Source organism: Hyperolius riggenbachi, chromosome 1 (genome assembly GCF_040937935.1).
Source record: "Hyperolius riggenbachi isolate aHypRig1 chromosome 1, aHypRig1.pri, whole genome shotgun sequence".
In the NCBI taxonomy this organism is placed as follows: Eukaryota; Metazoa; Chordata; class Amphibia; order Anura; family Hyperoliidae; genus Hyperolius; species Hyperolius riggenbachi.
In genome coordinates, this window is record NC_090646.1 from 588,629,407 (window position 1) to 588,648,722 (window position 19,316).

At 43.1% G+C, this 19,316-nt stretch overlaps 1 protein-coding gene across 3 annotated transcripts in view; it reads left to right on the top strand.

The window, feature by feature from the left end:
* IQGAP2 (IQ motif containing GTPase activating protein 2) overlaps positions 1 to 19,316 on the top strand; it is a 436,318-nt gene that overhangs the window by 349,939 nt on the left and 67,063 nt on the right. For all 3 annotated transcript variants that reach the window (XM_068248838.1, XM_068248829.1, XM_068248846.1), the window contains 5 exons: positions 10,742 to 10,912; positions 14,095 to 14,178; positions 15,708 to 15,779; positions 15,875 to 15,944; positions 17,131 to 17,339. In XM_068248838.1, coding sequence (XP_068104939.1) covers positions 10,742 to 10,912; positions 14,095 to 14,178; positions 15,708 to 15,779; positions 15,875 to 15,944; positions 17,131 to 17,339 — 606 coding nt within the window. The remainder of the gene's footprint in view (positions 1 to 10,741; positions 10,913 to 14,094; positions 14,179 to 15,707; positions 15,780 to 15,874; positions 15,945 to 17,130; positions 17,340 to 19,316) is intronic.

The following is a 19,316-nucleotide window of genomic DNA, read 5'->3' on the forward strand; positions in this document are numbered from 1 at the left end:
TGTCTGAATCGCACTCCTGACACAAGCATGCGGAGAATGCAGTCAGACTTCAGTCAGAGACATCTGATCTGCATGCATGTTCAGGGGCTATGGCTATTATAGGCAGAGGGTCAGCAGGACTGCCAGGCAACTGGCATCGTTTAAAATTAAATATATCCCTCTCGCTTCAGGTTCCCTTTAATCAGTTGTATACCGTATTTCGCGCCGTATAAGACGCACCTAGGTTTAGGGGGCAAAAAACAAGGAAAAAAATAAATATACTAAACCTGGTGCGTCCATGTTCCAGGAGCGTCTTGTTGATGTTCTCCCCCAATTGGTGTCGTCCTGTGTCCCCTTCTGTCCCAAGTGTGGGTACTACTGTCCCCAGTATGTCAGTGTGTGTCCTGCTGTCCCTAGTATGTCCCCTGCTGCCCCCAGTAAGTCCCTAATGTGTGTTCTGCTGTCCCCAGTATGTCTCCAGTGTGTCTCTGGTACATACCCTGCTGTCCCCAGTATGTCCCTAGTGTGTCTTGCTGTCCCCAGAATGTTCACTGCTGTCCCTATAGTGTATGTCCTGCTGTCCCCAGGTGTTCCCTGTATGTCCCCAGTACGTGTCCTGCTGTCTTCATTATGTCCCTAGTATGTGTCTTTCTGTCCCTAGGTGTCCCCATTTTGCCTACCGTTTACCTCCCCGTGTTTGTCCTCAAACACCCGCATTGCCGCTTGTGACTGTTTCCTCTGGGTGGTCCACAACTTCCGCGTATATGCCAGCAAACACCCGCCGCTTGTGTACATGTCCCCCCGTGCCCTCACTTGTGTCGCCGCTGTCCCCCTGTGTAAATAGCTGGACCCGCTCATCTTACCTAAGTCGGTGCCTTCTGCAGGGATCGGAGACCCTCTTGTACCCTTGCTTGTACCCTCACTTGTGTCGCCGCTTTCCCCCGGTGTAAATAGCTGGACCGCGCTCATCTTACCTAAGTCAGTGCCTTCTGCGGGGATCGGAGACCTGTCTTCACACACGCGGCTCCCCCTAGTGAAGGCTTCTGCTGATGACGCAGCAGAAGCAATTACTAGAGTGGAAGTGCGGAAGTGAAGACAGGTCTCCGATCCCCGCAGAAGGCACTGACTTAGGTAAGATGAGCGCAATCCAGCTATTTACACGGGGACAGCGGCGACACATGTGAGGGCACAAGCGGGCAGTTGCGGACCACAGAGGGGGGGACATGTACACAAGCGGCGGGTGTTTGCGGACATATACGCGGCAGTTGTGGACCACATAAGGAACATAGTCACAAGCGGCGGCGGGTGTTTGCGGACCACACGGGGAGCAATGGGCACACACGGGGCAGTGCAGGGAATCCCCGACGTGGCCGCGGCTCGCGGTTTCTATCGGCGGGCGTTCGGAAGTCGGGGATTCCCTGCCTTTGCCGTATAAGACGCAGGGACTTTTTCTCCCCATTTTTTGGGGAGAAAAAGTGCGTCTTATACGGCGGAAAATAGTACTTGTTTGTGCCTCTGTTTAGCCATTTTTTCTTTGCCTTGAAAGGCACAATCCACTTTTGAATGTCCCGAATTCGAGGATTAGCTGGATTAGGAAGTTAGGATGCAGTCCTTCTCTGAGGCTGGTTTGGTTTTCTCCTTTTGTGCATTCCTGTAGATTTACAGCAGATTGGTATTGGATTTGGCTACCTGAATCTATTAGTGGTAGTTGGGCATGTTGGTAAAATCTGACTGGTGAAAGAGTTGTAGTATGAAAAACTGAGAATACACAGAGACCTCCCCCTTCCTCAGCTTCTCTCTGGCATGGAGAGAATAGCGAGCAGAACAATCCAACCAGTGTTTGTGTTTGTGTGTGTGTGTGTGTGTGGGGGGGGGGGGTAGGAATACCACTGTCCCTCGCTGCCCCTCACAACAGGAAGTGTGCTATCTTTATTCCTCCCCTGCAGAGAGGAACATGCATCCTCAGAGGAGACTAGCTGTGGGGTTATTTATTTATTTATCTGTTGATTGTTGTCAGATTGTGTGGTCTCTGTTGAGGAAGTTATTTGGCTAGTGTTTCTCTGCCGTCAGTGAATCCTATGCCAGGAAAACTGTGAACTTTCAAAATAGAAATCAATTTGTCATTTAATAAACATGCAAGCTGAATATGATTATAATCTTCCCATGTTCTGCAAACTGAAATACGTAATAACAAAAGGAAATGCTAATTACTTAAAGCTGCTTCTTCTTATCAGGAATGTTCTCCAAATAAACTGAACTTTATGTATTTATTTTAAGAAAACCCTTATTTCATGCTAGCTGATGTTTTAAACTTAAAAGTCAACTGAAGTGAAAAGTATATGGAGGCTGCCATATTTCTTCCCTTTTAAACAATACCAGTTGCCCTGCTGGTCTATTTTTGCAATAGTGTCTGAATCACACCAGAAAAAAGAATGCAGCTAATCTTGTCATATCTGTCAGAAACACCTGATCTGCTGCATGCTTTTTCAGGGGCTATGAATAAAAGTATAAGAGGCATGTGATCGGCAGGACAGCCAGGCAACTAGTATTGCTTAGAAGGAAATAAATATGTCAGCCTCCATATACCTCTTGCTTCAGTTGTCCTCTAATTATGATAGTAAAATATCTATCTGTACTGCTATTTTACTATGACCTAACTACTCTCACACAGAACCCTCCCTCTACCATGTCTATGCGGTAATGCTAAAAACAGTTGACTTTACCGAGCACTTAGCAAAATGTCAATTCATAAAAGCAGTTACCGCATGAAAAATTCCAGAGCAGTGCGGTAAATTACTGACTTGTGCTGTAAACACATCCAACACATATCAGTAAATGTCAATTCATAAAGATTCGAGCTGGCGGTAATGGCACAGAGAATACCGCCTGCTTTGAAGAGGTAATAAGGGAGCTATAAGAGCGAAGTTAAAGGGGAACTTCATCCTAAACAAACATACTGCCTAAACAAACATACTGTTATTAAGTTACATTAGTTATGTTAATTAGAATAGATAGGTAATATAATCTTTTACCCACCCTGTTTTAAAAGAACAGGCAAATGTTTGTGATTCATGGGGGCTGCCATCTTTGTCATGGGGGCAACCATCTTTTTGGTTGAAAGGAGGTGACAAGGAGCAGAAGACACAGTTCCAACTGTCCTTTGTCCTGATAACCCCTCCCAGCTGCACACGCTAGGCTTCAAATGTCAAATTCAAAATGTAAAAAAAAAAAATTGCACCAAAACAGCAGAACGAGAACAACATCAGAAATCCCATCATGCTTTGCACAGCATAAGGGGAAAACTGCCCCGGCAGTTTTCTTCTGTGCAGCTAAAAATGAGGCTTGTATAAGAGAAACAAAGTTCTGATGCTGTGAAACTGTTAAAGAAACACCAAGCCTTTTCAGTGCTGCTGAGTCGATTTTTAGTCCGGAGGTTCACTTTAATGGAGACAGATCTCCCAGGCAGCAGCGAGAGCGAAATAAACAAGGCTGCGCCTGCATACCCCAGGCTGTGTTTTTACCTCTTGGGTACTTGTTTTTAGATGTGTATTTCACAACAGAAAGCCTGCATGTGTAACATTTCTTGAAGTTCTTCTAAGCTGTGGCAATTAAATAGATTGGTTAAAAGAACTGAAGACAGATTCAGGGCAAGCAGAGGCAGTATAAGAAAAAAGGCACATCTAAAGGGAAGTTAGGGATGCTTCTTTTATTGTAATGCTGTCTCTGCACGGAGAGCAGCAAATGTATCAACTCAGCCAGCTACTCTTCTCATTACCGACACTTTAGTTCGGTAAAACAACCATACCCGTGAAGATTTTATGAATTCGCACACAGAAGTCTAAAATACCGAATGCAGTATTTTCCCGACAAGACTTTTTTACCGCAAAGCCTTTTATGAATTGACCCCATAATGCGAATTCTTAAAATAATGCTGGACGGTAAATACTAGTTAGATCAGTAGATAAACTAAGTTCCTCAGTGTACATTGAAAGGGATACCGGTCTCCAGTAAAGTTTTTGTTCCACTTTTAAGCATTATATTTACAGTGCTGGCATAAATATGAAGTAAAAAGATAAAGTATTGCCTGGAGTAATGCAGACAAATTGGTCCGCTGAGGAGTTGTAACATGTTCTCTTATCTTGGTTATTCAGCAGTGGTGGGTTAAGGCCTCTGCCTCTGACACACGAGACATGGATTTGAATCTGAACTCTGCCTGTTCAATAATCCAGCACCTATTCAGTAAGGAGTTCTTGGGCTAGACTCCTACACTGCGACTGCCTACTGAGTTGAGCTCTTGTGGCTGCCTCCCAAGCGCCTTGAGTCAAACAGGAGAAAACACTATACAAATATAGGAATTATTACTATAGGGTAACATGCCCATTACCTTGCTCATCAGTTGTCCTTTCAGTTATGACAAAATCTTGTCAAAACTGAAAGGAATTCTTGTAAGAAGAAAATGGCGAGCTTCTGAGAGGAACTGATGGTGAGGTAAGTAGTAATATTCATTTGCAGCTACGTCATGTGTTTATTTTAAATAGTTTTACTTGGTTCAGGTTCACTTTAAAGAGACACTGAAGCGAAAAAAAATGATGATATTATGATTTGTATGTGTAGCACAGCTAAGAAATAAAACATTAAGATCAGATACATCAGTGTAATTGTTTCCAGTACAGGAAGAGTTGAGAAACTCCAGTTGTTATCTCTATGCAAACAAGCCATTAAGCTCTCCGACTAAGTTAGTCGTGGAGAGGGCTGTTATCTGACTTTTATTATCTCAACTGTTCCTGGACTATTTACTTTTCCTCTGCTAGAGGAGAGGTCATTACTTCACAGACTGCTCTGAAAGACTCATTTTGAATGCTGAGTGTTGTGTAATCTGCACATATTAGAGAATGATGCAATGTTAGAAAAAACACTATATACCTAAAAATAAAAGTATGAGAATATTTTCTTTGCTGCTAATCTTCTAGTAATTATTCATAGTACACAACCAATTCACTATATCATATTTTTTTTTCGCTTCAGTGTCTCTTTAACTCCTGCTATGGCCAAGATAAAGAAACTGTCTCTTTCTTTCTAAAGTTCTATAAAGTTGGAAAGACAGGAGTCACAATAACCATAAATGTATTTATCATCAGAGGTGATTCTAAGGTCACAAGGGTGTAGTGCTTTTCAGTGAGTAATTGCTACACACAGTATACAGATGGTGTTTTGGTTACAAGGTAGACGTAAAGCTAAGTTCTTCATTAATGCCTTCCAATGAAACACATCAGGATCAGTTTGTATTACTGTGGTAGAAGTGTTGTGTGCAGTACTGTGGTGGCAGTGGTATGTTTGTGGCTCATTGTGGGAGAATAGGTCAGAACTGGAGAGTTATGGATTTGACTCACATGTACAAAGTACACACTTAGGCCTCTTGCACACTGCAAGCAATTCAGATTCAGATTCCGCTTTTTAATCAGTTTTTACCTCCGATTCAGATTCAGATTTGCAGTGTGCAAGGAGCAAACTGCAAATCTGAATCTGAATCGGAAGTAAAAACAGATTAAAAAGCGGAATCTGAATCTGAATTGCTTGCAGTGTGCAAGAGGCCAGACACTGAGGAAATGGAAACCTCTCAGGAGACCTCGATGATGGCAGTGTTTTGTTCATTGTGTGTGACACCAACATCTTCCGTTGTTTCTTACATGATATGGAGAACGTTTATAGTGAACCAAAGGGTATAAAGTATATTGCCCCATTATTGAGACCAACTGTGATCAGAAAAAAAAATAGAATATTAAAGGACACCCAAAGCGAAGATAAACTAATGAAATAAACAATTGTATCTATCTTCCTTCTTCTAAAAATGACTTTTTAAGATATTTCAGTTTTATGTTTAACCACTTCGCATCCAGACCTTGTTTTGTACTTATTGACCAGAGCAGTTTTGACAGTTTAGCTATGTCCCTATTTAATCAGAAATAACTTTATCCCTACTTATGACACAGAAATGAAATATATATTGTTTTTTTCAAGACAAACTAGGCTTTCATTGTATGCCATTTTTTCCCTCAAACTATTTTGTTTTCTATGAATTTTAATGGGAAAACAAAAAAAAATAGAAAAAACATGTATTTTTCAGTTTTACCAATTCCAGTTTAAAAATAAAAAGTGCTACTGTAGATAAAAAACACAAATTTTGTTTACATATTCTTACTGCTTATCACAAAACTTAGATTATGTTCCGGTCACAATTTATGGTGAAGATATTTGATTCTGAAATAATGCTACAGAGTGTATTTTTCACTATGAAATGAGAAAATACAAGTATTTTTAATAGTAAAAATCAATCTCATTAGCTCAGGAAACGTATATTCCCGTTCACCAATTAGTGCTGCATCAGATAGTGCCAGAAATGTGCACAGGAGCAAGCCCAATCCTGCACAGCACTGCTTCTGCTACAAGACGTATATCTACTGACCTGTGGCTTAGATGAAGTCTCAGAGGACGTATATCTACTGACCTGTGGACGAAGTGGTTAAATCCTCTTTTTCCGGTTTAATTGTTTTACTGTTTTTGCTGAATGACACATTCATTGAAGTATGCCATTTTCTGCTAGGAAAGTGTTTTATAGTTGGAATTTCTTATCGTGAGGGTCACACTGTAGTCACTTCCTGTCTGAGTCAGGACTGAGTCAGCCACTTACATACCTGATATTTAACTCTTTCAGGCAGAGAAAGGAAAAAAAGAACACAGCATAGTTATTAGTGTGCTTGGCACAGTACATACACATGCCTATCTCATCATGTCACACATCACTTCGGGTATCCTTTAAGAATCTGCTGTTGAAGATGCAGAACTTTTTTTCCTTAAAGTGGAGAAGGTGAGAGTGATATGTAAGCTGACATATTTATTTGTATTTATTTTTAAGCAATACCAGTTGCCTGGCAGCCCTGCTGATCTGTTTGGCTGCACTAGTTTCTGAATTGCACCAGAAACAAGCATGTGGCTAATTTTGTCAGTTCTGACAATATTGTCAGAAACGCCTGATCTGCCGCATGCTTGTCCTGTGACTAAAAGTATTAGAGGCAGATGATCAACAGGGCAGCCAGGCAACTGGTATTGCTTAAAGAGAACCTGGGACGGGGATACTGGCCGTATTTATACTTACCTGAGGCTTCCTCCAGCCCCATGAGGTCTGTGGGCTTCGTCACTGTACTCTCTGGTGGCCCCTTTTAATTGTAAGAGCTTCTGATATTCTGGCCAGCCACGCTCTTCTGCGCATTCCCAACCACACGAGTTGCCTGGCACTGCATGTGCAGAAGCTGACTGGCACGACTGGCCAGAATACCGGGCGATATTACAGTTGAATGGAGCCGCCAGAGAAGACAGCAAGGGAGCCTGCGGACCTCATGGGGCTGGAGGAAGCCCCAGGTAAGTATAAACTGCCATTATCCCTATCCAAGGTACCCTTTACAAGGAAATACATATGGCAGCCTCCATATCACTCTCACCTTGGGTTCACTTTAAAAGCAACCCATCAATATCACAATGGAAGTTTGGAAAAGCACAGAAAGGCCGCATGCAGCCCTCAGGGTTTTGGCTGAACAGTGGGGATTCTCAGCCCTCTATAACACATGGAAGATAAATAAGAAGATATGAGCCCATGACCCTACTGAGCCACTATTTACTGTATTTTGTGCAATGTATGGAATTTGTGTACTGTAGAATCAGCGACAAATGAGAAATGGAACCACCTCCGCTGGTCCCTCACACAGCTGGGATTCATCCCGCTCCCCTCCATCTCGGCGATCCTGTGCGCAGTGCTGCGTATATTCTACACAGGAGCACAGAAGGGCAAGCATGTTCCATGTCATAACAAAACCAGAACATTGCACTCATTTATTGGGTCATTATGTCCTACCCCACGGATGACAAATGGCATGTTTATATGGTGATTCCGGATCATCCAGTATCCGGTGACGGCAAGAAGCAAATGTGATCACTGCTGTGAAAAATAGACGTAACTCTTGATTACTATTGCCATTTCTTAATCTCCTCAAAACTCCGACTTGGGAAGCAGAATTAGCCTGGCGTAAGAAACAGTAAAAACCTGTGTTATGACCTTGGAGGCTCCCGTGATTCGTAGTTATGCCCTTGTAACTGAAGCTATTCATTTGGACACCTACCTTGGCAGCCGCATGATACACTGCAGTGTACATTGCAGCTGTATGGTGCTGATGCAGTGAGTTGGATGACCGATCGCAGCTGATCGGCTATTAGTAGCCAAACTGCTAGAGGACTTTACAAAGCGCTCACAGAAATATTATTTGATCCGCTATTAGCAGCCAAGCAGCTAGTAGTTGGGCACGGGAGGGTTAGTGTTAATTTTAGGAGGAAAGGTCAGTGTTAGGCACTAGGATGGAGGGTTAGCTTTACAATTTTAGGAGGGAAGGTCAGTGTTAGGCACTAGGATGGAGGGTTAGCTTTACAATTTTAGGAGGGAAGGTCTGTGTTAGGCACTAGGATGGAGAGTTAGCTTTACAATTTTAGGAGGGAAGGTCAGTGTTAGGCACTAGGATGGAGAGTTAGCTTTACAATTTTAGGAGGGAAGGTCAGTGTTGGGCTCTAGGATGGAGAGTTAGCTTTACAATTTTAGGAGGGAAGGTCAGTGTTGGGCTCTAGGAGGGAGGGTTAGCTTTACAATTTTAGCAGGGGGGGGGGGGGGGGTCAGTGTTAGGCATTAGGTGGGTGAAGTTAGTGTTACATTTTAGGAAGGAGGGTCAGTGTTAGGCACTAGGATGGAGGGTTAGTGTTACATTTTAGGAGGGAAGGTTAGTGTTAGGCGCTAGGAGTAACGGTTAGTGTTACATTTAAGGAGGGAAGGTCAGTGTTAGGCACTAGGATGGAGGGTTAGTGTTACATTTTAGGGAGGAGGGTCAGTGTTAGGCACTAGGATGGAGGGTTAGTGTTACATTTTGGGAGGGAAGGTTAATGTTAGGCGCTAGGAGTAAGGGTTAGTGTTACATTTTAGGAGGGAAGGTTAATGTTAGGCGCTAGGAGTAAAGGTTAGTGTTACATTTTAGGAGGGAAGGTTAGTGTTAGGCGCTAGGAGTAACGGTTAGTGTTACATTTAAGGATGGAGGGTTAGTGTTACATTTTAGGGAGGAGGGTCAGTGTTAGGCACTAGGATGGAGGGTTAGTGTTACATTTTGGGAGGGAAGGTTAATGTTAGGCGCTAGGAGTAAGGGTTAGTGTTACATTTAAGGAGGGAGGGTCAATGTTATGCACTAGGAGGGAAGGTTAGTGTTATGTTCTAGGGAAGGGTCAGTGTAAGGCACTAGGAAATGTTAGTGTTACATTTTGGGAGAGAGAGTCAGTTTTAGGCACTAGGATGGAGGGTTAGTGTTAATTTTTAGGAGGGTAGGTCAGTGTTAGGCACTAGGATGGAGGGTTAGTGTTACATTTTAGGAGGGTAGGTCAGTGTTAGGCACTAGGATGGAGGGTTAGTGTTACATTTTAGAAGGGTAGGTCAGTGTTAGGCAGTAAGAGAGGCAGTGTTCATATTAAGCTATAGAAGTGGTGGGTTAGTATTGGGCACTGGGAAGGGTGAAAAAACAATAACTGGGGATTGTTTCAGGCATCCGTTTCAGCAAGGGAATACTACTCTGTGGAGAGGGGAGGCAGTCGGGAACAGTTGGGTCACTTAAAAGGATGTGGATGATGTTAGTGGACATCTGTACACACTATAGATATTTATTGCCCAAAAAAGATTGCTACTTATGGATTTTATCTAGAAAAACTAAAGTGTTAATATAGTTTCAGTTCACACTGATAATGGTAATGTGCATGGCAAACTGTGATTTGTACTCCTCTTTATCCAGTTCACCACTAGAGGTTGGTTTCACCTTATGGACCAGAGTAACTTTGACATTTTAGCTATGTCCTTATTAAATCAGTAATAGTTTTAGTGTGCGAATTCCCGAATACTCCCGATTGCTGCTGTTCAGCACCGAACAAGCAGACAGGGTCAAGAAGAGTTCAGATGTTGCATTTCATGTGACTCTGATACTTCCTCCTTCTGGAGGAGGAAACGTCAGTCGTGTCAAATGCAGTGTGACTCGCAAGCCAGTGAACTCCTCCTGACCCTGTTTGCTTGTTTATTGCTGAACAGTGGCAGTCGGAAATATTCGAATTTGAACACCAACACTAATCAGCAGCACAGATGAAAACTGCCTGGGCCAAATATACATACAAAGAGAGTGGGTGGTGCAGCTGTGGTTGGAAAGATCCGTTGCCCGAGTGCTGCCTGTGTGTACCAAACCTAATGGAGCAGAGGCACTGATAGGTGCCACACAGCGGGGCAGGGAACACTATTACAGCAAAATGTCAATATAGGCTGAGAATCCGTTTTCAATAATAAGCTATTGGATATTAGCCTGGCCACATGGCAGGCAATACTGTCTTATTTCTGTGGTCAGAGTTATTGTGATGGGTGGATGTAATAACTGTTCACTTTACTTATGCTTTGTTGTTAGGTTTTTCATTAAAGTACCCTCTGCTCATGGATTTATTCATCACACATTTAGTTCTTAGCCCACGTCAGCTGTTTGGCAATAGTACATTTGTTGAAGGCTTGTGTACGTTCCGAGTATGTACGTTTCACAGAAATGCTTGGTTTATTGTAAATGTAACATTGCGTGGTGTTCTGATTCATTCACAGTATACAACGTCATCCAAATTCCGGAAACTAATAAATATTTGTGTTGTTCCTTCTTAGGTCGTTGTAGGAAAAATCACAGCTAATTATAACCGGGAACAACTGTGGATGGCAAATGAACATCTGATTACTTTGCTGCAAGCTCGTATAAGGGGCTATCTGACCCGAAAAGCTTTCCAAAACAGGAAGAACTACCTCCACAAGCAGGAGCCGTATGCTGTGAAAATACAGGTATCTAGAAAAGAGACCATAGCCAAGATCGAGGAGAAAGTGACTGTTTAACCACTTAATGACAAGCTGACTTATAAAAACATCCTGCTAGAGCCTCTTAATGGCTCCAGGACGTTTTTATTAGTCAGACAGTGCTGCTGCCACTGTGCGCTTGCACGTGCGCGCTCCCGTGGGTGCATGTGCATTCCCGTGCACGTGAAAATGGTGGAAAAAAAAACCACCAAAGAAAAAATACACCTTTATTTCCAAATACTATATTGTCACCATACTTTGTGCTACAGACATAATTGAAATCTTGTGATTACCAGAACAAATAGGCAGATAAACTGTGTGGGTTTTATGCACAGTAGGAGTGTTTATATTAAAACTATAGGAGATGAAATTTGAGAAATAGTGTATTTTTTCATTTTTTTCTTGTTTTTCCCTTTAAAATGCATAGAAAATAAAGTAATTACTGAAAACAAATATCAACCCCAAAAAGCCCAATTGGTGGTGAAAAAAACAAGATATAGATCATTTCGTTGTGATTAAGCTATTGGCAAATGAAAGGGATGAGCAATAAAAGGTGAAACTCGCTCTTGTCCGTTAGGGTAAAAACCCCTTTGGGGTGAAGTGGTTAATTTAAACCCCCTCTCTAGGTAAAAATGTTAATCCAGTTCCACGCACCCCCCACCCCCACCCTGTGCAGGCCAAAACCAGTATAAAGCCTTTTCCACATGCTAGGCTAAATAGAAGACCTTCTGCCCTCTCTCTTGAATAAAAAAGTGAGGTAGCATCCAATATAACATTATTTTCATCTTAAAGGACAACTGAAGTGAGAGGGATATGGAGGCTGCCATCTTTATTTCCTATTAAAACATTTTTTTAATACCAGTTTCCTGGCAGCACTGCTGATTTATTTGGCAGTGGTAATGTCTGAATCACACCAGAAACAAGCATGCAGCTAAACTTGTCAGATATGACAAAAATGTCAAAAAACGCCTAATTGCTTCTTGCTTGTTCAGGGTCTACTGCTAAAATTATTAGAGGCAGAGGATCAGCAGGATAGCCAGGGAGCTAGTATTGCTTAAAGGAAACCTAATCCGAAAAAAGTGTTTCACTTATCTGGGGCTTCTACCAGCCCCATGCAGCCATCCTGTGCCCTCCCAGTCACTCATGGCTCTTCCAACCCCCCGCTGCCAGCTAGTTTCGTTTTTGCCGACTGCGAGTCGGCCGGCCGCCATGCGTACCTTTTTACGCATTCCCGCTGGTGCAGGAAGCTATCATTAACACATACATTTTTACGCATTACGGGTGCAATGCGTAATATTTTACATTGCACCCGTAACGCGTAAAATATATTTGTTAATGTCCGCGATAGCTTCCTGCAAGTTACGCATGCAGGATAGCTTCCTGCAAGGTACGCATGGCAGCCTGCCGACTCCCAGTCGGCAAAAAAACAAAACTAGCTGGCAGTGGGGGGTCGGAAGAGCCATTAGTGACTGCAAGGGCACAGGATGGCTGCATGGGGCTGGTAGAAGCCCCAGGTAAGTGAAACTCATTTTTTTTTTCCGTTTAGGTTTCCTTTAAAAAGAAAGAAATATGGCAACCTCCATATTTCTCTCACTTCAGGTGTCCTTTAAGCCAGCTATACACTGGTCTGTAGTGGCACAATCCAACTACTGATCAATTGCTTCCCAATCTGGAAGTAGCAATTGATTTACTACCTAGCATCATCTGTTCTCCCTTGGCTTCCTGTGTCCCTTGCAGTAGCTGTGCCTGCACTCACTCTCACAGCCAAATGGTGCCAGTGCTAAGTGACACTGCCATACAGACACTTAAGTAAGGGTGGTAACTGTGACGTCACCAGCCTGCCCAATGATAAGGCAAGATGCTCTGGTCTGCCTATGCTTGCCGGTGCAGTCACTGAGCCGCAAGTTTAAAATATTTTTTTTCGGTGGCTGGGCCTGCCGCAGTGCTGATACGCCTAAACACCCCTTTTATGCCCCACCGCACAGTCACTGGAACTGCAGGAGCAATTGATACACCCCCACTACCTTGACTCTGTAGGGGTTTTTCATATCCTAATTTAGCCAAAAATTTGCTGAAATTGGTACATAGCATCAGGCCCGGATTTAGCCTATAGGCACAGATGTCCTTGTGCCTTAGACTTCACCCTCCATGAACCTACAATCCTCTGCTGTCACTTCTCCCTTACTTCCCTTGCCCATCATAGGTAGCTACAGGTATCCCTTAGCATTAGGTAGTCAGAGGTACTCTCAGTATTAAGTAGCTAGAGGAGCACCTAACTAAAGGGAGATCTTGTCAGTGGAATGCCAAGACCTGGGTGAGTAGCCTCACATTTACCCTCTGCTCGAGACTTTGCATTGCGAAGGAGGGAGGGAGGCGCTAAGAGAGGAATGTGAGCTGCCTTTCCATCATGAGGCGCCTGTAGGCACATGCCTACAGTGCCTTATGGTAAATCCTGCCCTGCATGGCATGGTGTAATCTGTTGCTCTGCCCAGCCCCACTACTAACGCCTTTCTAAACCTCTCCATTCTGATGGCTCTTGCTATTGTTGCTTGTATGTTTAGAGACAAGACTGTTGCTCTGTGTGTTTGCCTTGTCTCTGCACAGAGAACAGATTACATATAACGTATGACAAGAGAGGGGATGAAGAGGCAGTTATCAGGTGGCCTGCGAAGAGCCGTAGGGCTGCCGTGGTTTAATTTCAACACAATTTTCAGCCGGATGGATTAGGAAGTAGAAAAATGCTACAGAGTAAGAACCATCAGCAGTACTTTTAGTAGACACTTCAACGCTTTTTTTTTATCATGTACAGTAGTGGATTTCATATAGTTGGATACACTGCAGGGCACCAATCACCCAACAAAGTGTCTCACTTTCATGAGTAGATGCATAGGTTTTAAAAGATATAAAGAAATCTACATTTATAGTTATGCAATGAATACTCTTAACTTATTGTTAAATCCCCTGGCATAGAAATATGAGCCTTGCACACAATTTCCGATCTTGTGGAGGAATAGGAAGGGATGTGGTTTCCGTATTTAAATGGGCATAATTGTCTTTATGTAAGGACTTGCTTGTAAGGAGCCAGTAATATTGTACTGAATGAATATATACTTGTAATGTTGTAGTTAATGTCTTTCTTTCACTATCCGTTGTGCTTTCTTCACACACAGGCTTCTTGGAAAGGATATAAACAAAGGAAATCCTATACTGACAGACTGAAACTACTGCAAGGAAATATCATTGGCATCGTCAAGGTACGTCCCTCTGACCAGTATTGCTGACATTTCCTGTAAGCCTTCAAAGGATATGGCCTGAAAAGGGGGACTACATTAGTCTTCTGTCATTCTTCTTATTATTATTATTAAAGAGGCCCTTTCATAAATGGAAATTAACAATACTATAAAGTCTCACTCTCAGATTGAAATCTCTATGAAGGCATTTTAAGCTAAGTACACACGCTGAATTAAGCTCAGCTGAGGCGGCCATTAAGGACCCCCACACCTGAAAATCTAGTGTGAGTATAGGAGTCCTCTATGATGCCTAGAGATCCAGCATGCTGGATCTTTACCGACCTCCGATGCCCGACTGACCCCTGTGGGTATGAGCACATTCTTCTCCTACTCTACCCACCTGCTGAAAGCCACTGCAATTATTGTGTGTTGCATGTCGCCCCTCCTTCTGCGTCCATGGCAACAAGACACATCGCTTGCCTCATGGCTAGTGATGCACCTCTATCACACTCGGCCCCAAACCATTGACTGAGGGATTAAGTCCTGAGCCCTGCAAGAGACAGTACTTGTATGTGTGTATGGGGCCATAGAGAGAGGTCATTAATGATATTGTTGTCACAAAATCATATTAACAGAAACCTAAGAGGATGACAAATTAAACTATTTAGCACTAGGATGGAGGGTAATAAAGTTAATGAAAACATTCTTTTCCTAGTTTCACGTGTGTTGTAAAGTACAAATCCACAATATAATTTAATCATTAAAAATGGTGTGAGCTTATACAAATTTTATGTTCATTTTATGCAGCTTTTTCTTTGTCAATATAATTTTAAAAAAATAAGGTCGGTAAAACCTTTTTCATCCATTTTCCATGCACTGCAATAATCCTACGAATACTGAAAATAACGAATGATTCCTTTAAAACACTAAATGAAATACCACATAAGATACAAATATTTGTGCATTGTTATGAAGTTTTCTTTATATTATTACTGCATGTGTGAACATACCACTTCTGGATCAGCGTAGTAGAAATCTACGTCCTGCTTGTGGCTGCGCGGCTCTGACTGGATGTAGATTTCAACAATTGTCACCACGCAGCCCCGCCAATCACGCCACAACCCACAACTCTGCCAATACCATTGGCTTAAATTGATGGACAGGGTCAGGAGCCAATGAAAGTGGCTTCTGACCGGCGCACAGAGCTCTGCCACCATAGAGACAGCAGAGAGAGGGACCTGCGGTGATGGGAGAGCGGCGGGACCATCAAGAGCGGCGGATGTCTCTCGCAAGGGCTGATAGTATATGGCTGGAGAAGACCAGCTGTGCATAACGCTGCAGTTCTGTCAGCTAGGACTGCTCACACGGGTAGCACACAGCACTATAGAATGTGGATGGCAGAGCTCTCTGCACCATAGGAAAAATCACTGTGGCACTTTTCAAAGGGGGTGTGGCTTCATGCGGAAATGAGCACAGAGAGATGTAAGAGGGTGGGGGAGGAATAACCTATAGTTATTTTAGAACTTTTACCTTCATGTTGTAATCCATTTTAGATTCAGTCATGGTTACGAATGCTAAAAGCAAAACGAGCTTACCAGAAGAGATTGGACTTCTTCAAAGAGCATGTGAGTAACTTCTCCCGACGTATCCATTACCGCCTTCAGAATCTCTCCTACAATGGTCTGACCATTTATAAAACTTACCTTCCTTCTTCACACAGGAAACAGAAATCATAAAAATCCAGGCCTTTCTCAAGGCCAACAAAGCCAGAGAGGACTACAGGACATTAAGTAAGTGTCAACAGAACACTGGAGAGTCTAAGCTACCTATCAAACCCTGGACTAGACTTTTTTTTTTTCTTTTTTAGTTTAAGCAGTTGTGTGGCAAAAATGTGCAACTCTCCTCTAGGTCATATCCGATATTGAACACTAGTAGCAGGAACATAACTACACTGCAGAGAACTGTTGGCTGCACCCCTCCTCCCCATATAGATAACCTCTATCACAGGGGGCTAGGTGGGTAGCTCCTGTACTTAATGCAGAACATTAGTGGATCATTATATATTACCGGCGGCAGGAAGATCCTTGTCACTCGACTTCAGTGTACAAGGGCCGCACAACCAATTACCATTTGGTTTCGGATGCTGCATGGTGATTGGCTCTATGGCGCTTGTACACTGAAGAGGAGTGAGGAGGACACTGTTGCTTCTCTGCATTAAGTACAGACGCACTTCACCAATAGTGAATTAAAGCAGCCATGCTCACCCTTTTTTATACCAAGTCCACTATCCTCTACTCACAGTGGTGGTTCTTTATCTGCTGATGTCTGCTTGCTGTACTCACTGGCTCTCTCTGTCATGTGACATCTCCATAACATGCAAAGATTTGCATATCATGGAGATGATGTTACACCACATTAAGTCCCTGTGAGGAAACAGAATGGACATCAGCAGCTCAACAGCAGTAGAGTGAGAAATCCAACAAGAAGATAAAGTAGACCAGCGCATCTCAATACCCTTTAAATGTTTCTGATCACAAAAGTATGTGGTCCTATTAAAAAGGTTGAGGGTTTGGATTCATAAGCTCAGATTTGGTGAGGTGTAGGATCAATGTTGAAGGTGCATTTTCTGTTTTGTAGATAATCTGTTTTTTTCTGTATGATTGGTTAACATTGTCATTGGTATTATGCTGCGAGAACAATTTATTTTTGAGGCTCAGTTAATTTGATGGTGAATATTAAACACTCAAGAAATGGGAAGCCCTTTTGTCTGTGGTGCCTGACCATTGTAATCTGTGATCCCATAGCAGAGGGTGAATGTTGTAATCAAAATATATATCAAAAAATATTGTCGCTATTGCTGATTTAAAAGCACACTTGAAGTAATATTGTGCTTCTGTTTAGATAAAATAATTTGAGTTTATGTTGATCTGTAATCACAGTATGAGAACTAGTCCAACTCTCGTTTTGATGTCTCAGCTTGTTCAGAAACTCCTCCCCTGAATGTGGTCAGAAAGTTTGTGCACCTCTTGGACCAGAGTGACTTGGACTTCCAGGAAGAGCTAGAGGTGACCAGGCTCAGAGAGGAAGTAGTAACAAAAATTAGGTCAAACCAGCAGCTGGAGAAGGATCTAAATCTGATGGATATCAAGATCGGTTTACTTGTGAAGAACAGGATCACCTTACAGGTGGGCAGTACTAAGTATATTTTTTGGATCTTATTTAGTTCTGGCAAGTATAAAACATCATGGCCCTCCCACGGAACACCGGACTTTGTGAGAGAATGATGACGTCTGAACCAGGGGCGTGTCCCTCGTGACACCGCCATCTTGGGGACTAAGGGGCCTTGTCCTTGGGAGCAGTAGGGGAAGTTCCATCTGTGCCCTTCCGAGTCCTGAACCCTCCTTCACCCCTGTTTCCCAGCACCCCCTAGATTTTGCAGAGCAGCTGCAGCAGAGCATCATGCTTTACCTCATTCTGTCAGGATAGCTTCTCTTCACTCCTCTGTGTAGCTGTGCAGCCTATTCATTCGTGGCTTCCTGTCACACGACATGCAGTGCTGGGAGCTGCAACCTTATTAGGCCACATGGCATGGCTATACACAGGAGTGAAGAACCTGGCCCACTGGATTGAGGTAAAGTATTCTGCTCTTCCACAGCTCTGCAAAATCTGGGGGAGGAGGAGAGTTCAGGACATGGGGGGGGGGGGGGGGCGGTTGCCGGATTTTGATAATGGCCCTGGCCCAATGTAGCTTATGCCCCTGTTCTGAATATCAGAACAGCATGATTAAATTTATAGTTTCATATTTGGCATTCACTTGTCTGACCTACTTATGCAGTAGATGGGAAATTCTCTGCAGTTAAAAAAGATGCTGAAGTAATTTATGTTTAGCCCTTCCTTATGGAATGTTGATGTTCAAGGACTTCATAAAACTTTACAGAAACTTGTTCAGACCAGTACTTGCCATGTTCTTGGTTTCACACTTGTGCTTTTGTGAAGGCTTAGCTGTAATACAGTGTAACAGGCAGATGTGACTATATCTCTAGCAAATATGCATAGGAAGAAGTAACTGTAACTAGGCTGGTTATTATACACCTATTAGCCTTCCAAATATGCATAGGAAGAAGTAACTGTAACTAGGCTGGTTATTATACACCTATTAGCCGTAGCATTAAAACCACAGACCACCAAGAATAACATGGATTATCCTGGTGCAATAGGGATTCGAGGAGCAGGAAATATTGTGAAGTAGTTGAGTTGTCAGCTCTTGAAGGGGATGTGTTAAAAGCATGAAAAATGGCCATACTTAAAAATCAGTGCATTTTGACAAGAAGAAAATTGTACAGTTGAGATTATAAAAGTCAGATAACAGCCCTCTCCACGACTAAACTTAGTCGGAGAGCTTAATTACTTGTTTGCATAGAGATAACAACTGGAGTTTCTCAACTCTTCCTGTACTGGAAACAATTAGACTGATGTATCTGATCTTAATGTTTTATTTCTTAGCTGTACTACACATACAAATCATAATATCATCATTTTTTTTCGCTTCAGTGTCTCTTTAAGGATCTTTCGTGATGGATCCTTATTGACCCCCTGTTGCCCAAGCAGGGCCGATTGCTATATTGTTTTTGCTCCCCCACCCCGCCCCACCTGTAGGAATATGCTGTGTCGTACTCTGATTGTCCTCCCTCCCACTCCCCCCCTCCCAACCCCCCACCCCACATAGCAGCAGAACGCATCGCTATTCTGAATTCTAGCAATGCATCTGTACTGCACCGTGCCCAGAATTATTGTCTTATTGAGGCATTATTTCCTGACCACTGACGGGCGCCGATTATCACGTGTGTACTTAGCTTGAGTGACATTTGTTTCTTAAGTGCCCAGGGCTCATTTATGCACGTGGGTAGTACAGGCTAACCTGCCTCACTTGATCCCACATAGAAGCTACTAAAAGTAGATGGCGGGTGGTTGGAAATATACATACATGGGGCTTACTCTAGCCCTTTTTAGGCCGATCACTCCCTCGCTGTTGTCCTCCGCCGCCTGGATCTTCTGAAAATGGCCGATTAAAGTCCTCCGGTCCGTGGCATCCTGCACATGCTTGGCTGCGCATGCCTCCCAGTCATGCTCCTGTGGCTGGGAGCGCAACAGGGAAGCACGTC